Below are 8,583 nucleotides of genomic sequence, written 5' to 3'. Positions count from 1 at the left end.
TGATGAATATTTGAACGAAATTTTACAAGAATTTTAGAATTTTAGAATTTTAGAATTTTAGAATTTTAGAATTTTAGAATTTTAGAATTTTAGAATTTTAGAATTTTAGAATTTTAGAATTTTAGAATTTTAGAATTTTAGAATTTTAGAATTTTAGAATCTTAGAATTTTAGAATTTTAGAATTTTAGAATTTTAGAATTTTAGAATTTTAGAATTTTAGAATTTTAGAATTTTAGAATTTTAGAATTTTAGAATTCTAGATTAAATTTTCAAAAGGTCCTATCTGCATAGGAAACCCATGAGGGATAGGTTGTTTTGAAAATTTAATCTAGAATTTTAGAATTTTAGAATTTTAGAATTTTAGAATTTTAGAATTTTAGAATTTTAGAATTTTAGAATTTTAGAATTTTAGAATTTTAGAATTTTAGAATTTCAGAATTTTAGAATTTTAGAATTTTAGAATTTTAGAATTTTAGAATTTTAGAATTTTAGAATTTTAGAATTTTAGAATTTTAGAATTTTAGAATTTTAGAATTTTAGAATTTTAGAATTTTAGAATTTTAGAATTTTAGAATTTTAGAATTTTAGAATTTTAGAATTTTAGAATTTTAGAATTTTAGAATTTTAGAATTTTAGAATTTTAGAATTTTAGAATTTTAGAATTTTAGAATTTTAGAATTTTAGAATTTTAGAATTTTAGAATTTTAGAATTTTAGAATTTTAGAATTTTAGAATTTTAGAATTTTAGAATTTTAGAATTTTAGAATTTTAGAATTTTAGAATTTTAGAATTTTAGAATTTTAGAATTTTAGAATTTTAGAATTTTAGAATTTTAGAATTTTAGAATTTTAGAATTTTAGAATTTTAGAATTTTAGAATTTTAGAATTTTAGAATTTTAGAATTTTAGAATTTTAGAATTTTAGAATTTTAGAATTTTAGAATTTTAGAATTTTAGAATTTTAGAATTTTAGAATTTTAGAATTTTAGAATTTTAGAATTTTAGAATTTTAGAATTTTAGAATTTTAGAATTTTAGAATTTTAGAATTTTAGAATTTTAGAATTTTAGAATTTTAGAATTTTAGAATTTTAGAATTTTAGAATTTTAGAATTTTAGAATTTTAGAATTTTAGAATTTTAGAATTTTAGAATTTTAGAATTTTAGAATTTTAGAATTTTAGAATTTTAGAATTTTAGAATTTTAGAATTTTAGAATTTTATAATTTTAGAATTTTAGAATTTTAGAATTTTAGAATTTTAGAATTTTAGAATTTTAGAATTTTAGAATTTTAGAATTTTAGAATTTTAGAATTTTAGAATTTTAGAATTTTAGAATTTTAGAATTTTAGAATTTTAGAATTTTAGAATTTTAGAATTTTAGAACTTTAGAATTTTAGAATTTTAGAATTTTAGAATTTTAGAATTTTAGAATTTTAGAATTTTAGAATTTTAGAATTTTAGAATTTTAGAATTTTAGAATTTTAGAATTTTAGAATTTTAGAATTTTAGAATTTTAGAATTTTAGAATTTTAGAATTTTAGAATTTTAGAATTTTAGAATTTTAGAATTTTAGAATTTTAGAATTTTAGAATTTTAGAATTTTAGAATTTTAGAATTTTAGAATTTTAGAATTTTAGAATTTTAGACTTTTAGAATTTTGCTTTGTTCTGAAGCAAATGGTAAATTTAATTTAAAAACAAGTACAAATATGGGTAAAATAAGCTAAAGTCTATCAACTAACTGAGTTTAAAGAATTTCCGCTTGATCAGTTTTTTGGTAAGGATTTTAAGAATTTTGGAATTGTTCTGCATTATAAAACAATTTAAAATTTTCAATATTATTATATCAAATACAAAATTAGTGATAAGTTTGTAATTTTCAGTCGTATTTAAATAAGCAAATCCAAATTATTGGATTTTACGTGTACTGTGTACACACTTTGTAAGGCCATATGGCCAAGTGCACTTGTAAGAAAGGCCAAAACACGTGAAACCCGAAATATCTTTTGTGACCCTTTCTATGACCGTTTCTTGGGGTTTTTATATGGAGTTGGGCGTAGTGCTTTGTTTTGAAGGAAATCAAAAAGGAGAATGGGCAAATTTGTATGGGAGCTGGTCCAAGGATGTACACGAACGGGAGAAACTTTTTTCGAAAGATCTCGCCGAGACATGAAAAAAATAATTTCTGGACAAAACAAAACAGGTAGAAATCTTGATTGTCACGGTGGCAGACCCACAGATCTAAACTCCAGGGAGTCCTAGGATGACTATGGACATTAACAAAACATTAATAAAGTAGTCTACCATGATCTATGATTATGATCAGTGGTAAAAAATCACTGACCTCTTGCTTGTTACGGCGGTAGACCCACCGGTCTTAACTCCAAAGAGTTCTTGGATGACCCAGAACATCTCATAAGTTGTTACAACAATGCACTGTAGCCTTCCATACTAACTGAAGCAGTTTTGGTAAGATCCGTTTTCAAAATCTTTAAGTTTCGACTTGTTTCTATGGTAAACCCCGGGGTTTAAAGAGTTCGTCCAGAAGACTTTTTTTCATGTCTCGGCGAGATCTTTCGAATAAAGTTTCTCCCGTTCGTGTACATCCTTGGACCAAATCCGCCCATTCTCCTTTATTAAAAAAAAAACAAGTACAGCCATCCCACATAGTTATTCCGAACAGTTTACAGATCGCCCAATGCTTGCTTGTGGGTGTTCCTAATATGTGGGATGACCGTATTCCAAACAAATGTAATCAATCAAAAAGTTTCGAATATGATTTTTTCCGCTGGGTCCTAACCCACCAGGTGTTCAATCTGATCTGAACTTAAATTGATAATGATGGCATTCCAAACCATTTTCCTCGCTCTTTTAAAAAACTTGATCAAAGCAGTGTGAATGAGATGAACGAAAAAACAACAACACTGCTCTGTTTGACTGTGTGCGTGTGCGCATATTTTGTTTCTGTGTGTGCGTGTACGGGCATTGAAAAGCTCGACAACCTAGACGTCAGCCCCCCAGATGGCTCTGCGGTTTTGATGATCGAGCGTTGTTCCCAGATTTTGGAAGTTGTCTATCTTTTTAAATTAGGATCTTTGTTCGAACTCAACAATCGGAGATGGATTCTGCACGATTTCAACAGAAAATTCTAATGTCACAAAGTGACAGCTAAACGTAAACAAGAGAAAATTTGTTGTCGATTCTTTGAAAATTTTCAAATATTTTAGCATTTATGTGCAAAAGTTAATACAATCTTCGTTGGTAAGTTAATTTCACAAGCAAGAGGCATTATTTTATCGGAGCACATTGCAGGTCCGCAGCGGAAACTAACGATGGCGGAGTTTCAGGGCAGTTTCCTGTCGTTCATAAACAGTGACCCAACAGAAAAGAAAAGCGTTCGCAAACCGGTACCGGAACCGAAGCTCACACCGGAGGTGATTGATCTGGAGGAAGATTCGGATGGCGAGTCGGAGGAGGCTGAGGGGGCTGTAAATCCTGAAGTTATTCAGCAGGGTGAGGGGGAGGAACAGGTTATCGAAGCTGGGCTTTACGAGGTGGTCGAAGAGGACAACATTGAAGATTCCGCGGTGATGGCATCGGTGAAAAAAGTTTTGGAAACTCGGGAGGAGATGTTCAACCGGTTGGAGTCGGAGCTGGAACAGCTGACGCAGGCCTGTCAGGACGATTTTCTGTTTCAGATAACGGATGAAGAGTACGACGGGCTGTTCAAGCACAAGGACGCTTACCTGTCCGAGTTGTGCCAGCAGGTGCGGCGTTGGTGCTGCAAGAATCTGCAGGTGTACCGGGTGTGTCTCGAGTGTGGCTTTAAGGCGATTTCCGGGAAGGAAATGCGGGATCATTTGAGGGGCAGTGGGGTGTGCAAATCGCATTATTACGCGCTTGGAACCTGTGAACTTCCGGTAAATGTTATGCACTGTCGGGAGTGTAGTTATGCGACGAATTTTAATTTTAATATGAGACGTCACCAGCAGACCAAGGGCCACTCGGGAATCGATAAGCTTACGGAGGCTGGGCAATTGGAGGCGGTAGTGGAGCCACAGCAAGAGGTGGAGGTGCAGGTTCAGGCGAGTGAGCCCGAGGCAGGTCCGGCACCGAGTTGCTCAACTGGCCAGGGCGATGCCTTGAATGAGATTTCTATGTGGCCAAAGGACGACGACTCGGGTGGACTGATTTCGAATCTGCAGTCCCGGCTTGAGCAGCAGGTTGAAAACAGTGACGATCATTTCATTTTTCGGATATCGCACGAAGAGTACATTGCGCTGAGCGAACGCAGAGCCTATCACATGGCCAAGTTCGGCGAGCTGGTCAACATTTATTGCAACAAAACGCTAAAACTTTATCAAGTCTGTGACGGATGTGGATTTGCGACGTTCTTAAGAAAGGACATGATTAAGCACTTTGAAACGGGAACGTGCATTCTGAGCTATTTCAACGCGCTGGGCACGTGTGACGATGACGATCCCAACAAAGATGCTGTGGAAGAAGATTCAACCCAACTCGCCCCAATCGAGAATCAATTTCAAATAACCGAAGTTGAGACCACGGCGATCGAAACGGAACCAACCGAAATCGAACCGGCCGGCGTTGATCGCTATTTACAGCCCAAAATCCCAAAAACCGAACTTATCTTCCGATGTCCTCACTGCAGCCGGGAAATGTGCGTCAGAAACAAGCCCCGCCACCTCAAGCTGCACTGTCCGGTTCTGTTGGGAAAGTCCGCAACCGAAAAGCACCCAATCCCGGACAACCATCACTGTCCGAAATGTACGAGGGCCTTCCAAACCATAATCCGACTCAACCACCACATCCGGACCGTTCACAACGAGCAAAACCGCTTTCAGCACGAGTGCGGAGCCTGCCAGCGCCAGTTCAAGTTTGATCACCTGCTGGTTAACCACCAGCGCAAGGGTTGTAACGGAGCGAACAAAACTAAAAAACCCGTTGCCGTTGTGAAGAAGAAGCCGGCGGCGCCGCCACCGCCGCCGAAGGAGAAGCCGAACGTTGTTCGGGGGCATTTTTCGCCGGTGCCGCTTCAGTGCAAGGATTGTATGATTTTCTTTGTTTCGATGGCGGATTTGTACCGGCATCAGAAGAGCTTCTGCAAGGCGGCACCGCTGGAGACGGTCATTAAGGTGGAGCCGACCCATTTGGGGGGAGGATTGGGGCAGGGTTGAGGGAACGATTTGAATTGTAATTATAAGTGTAATAAAGCGTAAGTTTAAGTGCAAAATGATGTCGATTTGTCTTTTAGTAGTAAATATTGGAAGAAATCATTTTTTTTTGTAAGAATTAAAACAGATTCAAAAGAATGATTAAAGAAGCCATAATAGTTAAGGTTAAAATTTGACAAACTTCTCCTGAATAATAGATTTTTCTCTGCATGTGGTCATTATATTTTTCGCTTTGGTGAGATTGTTTTTTCTAAAAAGTTGCCAGATAAAATAATACGCGGACATTTGATTTTTGAATTTCTAAACCTTTTTTGAATTCAATAAACACAATTAAAACCCGAATTAAATCATCGTTTTTTCTTTGAGTAATTTATGTTTATTCTTAAAATGTCTGAAATATTTGGTACAGTAAAATACGACTTACCTATCACAATGTGTTATCAATTTTGATTTCATTGTCAAAAAATCAAATATAAGTAAAAGTATCTTCTTTTTTCCAGTTTATAATTATTCAAGAATATATATTATATTTGATCATGGTAGTTATTTTTTTTGTTTTCAGAGTTGTTCAAGCTTGAAAATGACTTCTACAGGCGAAAAAAGACACTTCTATAAAATCACATGAAAAGAAAATTGGAATTTTTGTTGGTTTTCATGTTAAATTCTTCATCTCAAAATGAAGTAAAAAAAATGTTTGACTGTATTTCTTATCTGGCAAATTACGATTGGTTTTAACAAACTGCAACACTTTTAAATTATTTTTTACCATCCTAAATTTACCTAAAATATAGCTCAAATGTAATTTTTAGCACCTAAAATGTTGCCTTAACTACAAAATCGATCAGAAAAAAATGGTTACCAAGGTAATTAACAAGTTTTGAATATTTTTATTGCATTTTTGTATCCACAGTAGGGTGCTCAAAATATGAGACTTTAGTTCCAAACCTTGCTCTTCAAATTAAATATTGCTATGTGAGTAATTTTGAGCCTCTGAGCCAAATATGAATACAGTCCAGACTCGATTCTCCGAAGGTCTTGGCAAAATTTCACTTCGGATAATCAAATCACGAAAAAAATGTTTTTTCGCTGTCTTATTTTTGATTGTTGAGCTAAAGTATGACTCCTAAACTACTCCAAGATGAATTACAATTTTTAAATCCTAGATGGCGGCCAAAATGGCGGGGATGAATTATAAGAAAAATGCATTTTTCAATTTTATAGGCAATCAACCATTCAAATTTGACTAAAATGGAGTCGCAGAATTCGAATTTGCTCGTAATTCGAATATCCGAAGTCTCATACAAATCTTCGGATAATCGAGTCTGGACTGTTTGAGTCAAATATTAAGACTCAAACGCTCGGGTAGTCATTTGACCCCTATTTTTTTTTCTTAAAAATCTCTTAACTTTTGGTAGAATTGACCAATTTGGATGCTTCTGGTTGCAAAAGATCCAGATTTGTCTATATTTTTAACTGTCAGATAGGGGACAAATATGGTCCACTTTTACCGGAGATTCCGTTGGAAATAGAACAAAAACAATTTCTCAGAACAATTCCAGAAATGATGCAAAACTTCAAGACATCATTCTAATACATCATCCTGCATAGATACATTACATGGTCAAGACATTTGGGCGCCGAATCAGGTTCCAACCGGATACGTTTTACATGAACATTTACGAGCAATTCCAGCTCAAATCAGGATTTTTTCTGGTACTTTTGTACCCGACCCTCTCCGATTCCAATGAAACTTTGTAGACATGTTATCCTAGGCCTATATAAGCCATTTTTGTGTATATGGAGCCAATAGTACTCGAAAATAACATTTGAGAAGGGCGTAAGGTATTCAAATATTATTGTATTCTGTAACTTAAAAATTACTGTTGAGATACCGTTGCGTCGTATCAAAAAGTGGTCAAAGACAAACTTGTAGGAAATTAGACGGGCTTTCTGAAAAAATACACTGAAACAAAAATACACGCCATATCTACGAGATTTTTTGATTTTTAAGTCTAAAACTGATTGATTTTGATTTTTAAGTCTAAAACTTGATTTTTAAGTCTAAAAGGTGATGTCACGATTTTTTTCGTTCAAAATTTTTAAGGAAATAGCCTAAAATGTTACCAAAAGTCTGACGAAAAATGCAGGATGGTATGTCTCTCCTAAAAAAATACAAAAATCTTTTACAAAAACTGTTTTTTTGAAAAGTGGTGTAAGCATCAAAATTTTCAAAAGCCGGTAGTGGGAATCGATTTTCCAGACAATTTTACATAAAAGTCTCCATATTGACCATTGTCCTATGTCCAATCCTTGGGAAGATACAGCGGTTTTAAAAATGTTGAAAAAACGGGTTTTTTTTTGTGGTTTTTGGCAATTTCTATATGACAGACTTGGTTTTTCAGTCTCGTAAATATTTTTACCGGAAAGCTCGTCCAATTTCCCATAAGTTTGCCTTTGACAACATTTCAATTGGATGTAAGGGCTTACAGATATAAGCTTAATTACATTGCTAATAACTGAAAATAAAATATTTTTTTCAGTGTGGTAGAAACCAGGATAGTAAATTTGCTTACGTAAATACAAAAACGTTATAAATCAAAAAGCTGTCAAAGGCAAAGTTATGGGAAATTGGACGAGCTTTCCGGTAAAAATATTTACGAGACTGAAAAACCAAGTCTGTCACGTCTGTCATATAGAAATTGCCAAAAACCACAAAAAACCCGTTTTTCAACATTTTTATTTTTAAAACCGCTGTATCTTCCCAAGGATTGGACATAGGACAATGGTCAATATGGAGACTTTTATGTAAAATTGTCTGGAAAATCGATTCCCACTATCGGTTTTTGAAAATTTTGATGTTTAGACCACTTTTCAAAAAAACAGTTTTAGTAAATGATTTTTGTATTTTTTTAGGAGAGACATACCATCCTGCATTTTTCGTCAGTCTTTTGGTAACATTTTAGGCTATTTCCTCAAAAATTTTGAACGAAAAAAATCGTGACATCACCTTTAAATTTAAGTTTTAGACTTAAAAATCAAAAAATCTCGTAGATATGGCGTGTATTTTTGTTTCAGTGTATTTTTTTCAGAAAGCCCATCCAATTTCCTATAAGTTTGTCTTTGACCACTTTTTGATACAATGCAACGGCTTCGAGATACAGTTATTTTTAAATTCCCAAATATAAAAATATTTAAATACCTTACGCCCTTCTTAAATGTTATTTTCGAGTACAATTGACTCCATATACACAAAAATGGCTTATATAGGCCTAGGATAACATGTCTACAAAGTTTCATTGAAATCGGAGAGGGTCGGGTACAAAAGTACCAGAAAAAATCCTGATTTGAGCTGGAATTGGTCTTACATAATTCTCTTAAAAAAGTTTTATTGA

At 33.6% G+C, this 8,583-nt stretch overlaps 1 protein-coding gene across 2 annotated transcripts; it reads left to right on the top strand.

Annotated features, from left to right (window-relative positions):
- The first annotated feature begins 3,127 nt into the window (after positions 1–3,127).
- Positions 3,128–5,253, top strand: LOC120419320 (uncharacterized). Of its 2 annotated transcripts, none has more exons than XM_039581991.1 (2): positions 3,128–3,260; positions 3,312–5,253. In XM_039581991.1, the coding sequence occupies exon 2, from the start codon at positions 3,332–3,334 to the stop codon at positions 5,192–5,194; it is 1,863 nt and encodes a 620-aa protein (XP_039437925.1). In that variant the 5' UTR covers positions 3,128–3,260; positions 3,312–3,331; the 3' UTR covers positions 5,195–5,253. The 2 variants fall into 2 exon arrangements, with proteins under 2 accessions (XP_039437925.1, XP_039437926.1); XM_039581992.1 differs by having other exon boundaries at positions 3,167–3,256.
- The last annotated feature ends 3,330 nt before the right edge of the window (positions 5,254–8,583 follow it).

The sequence above is a fragment of the Culex pipiens genome, chromosome 2, assembly GCF_016801865.2.
Source record: "Culex pipiens pallens isolate TS chromosome 2, TS_CPP_V2, whole genome shotgun sequence".
NCBI classification, from domain to species: domain Eukaryota; kingdom Metazoa; phylum Arthropoda; class Insecta; order Diptera; family Culicidae; genus Culex; species Culex pipiens.
This window is presented reverse-complemented; position numbering and strand designations above follow the sequence as displayed.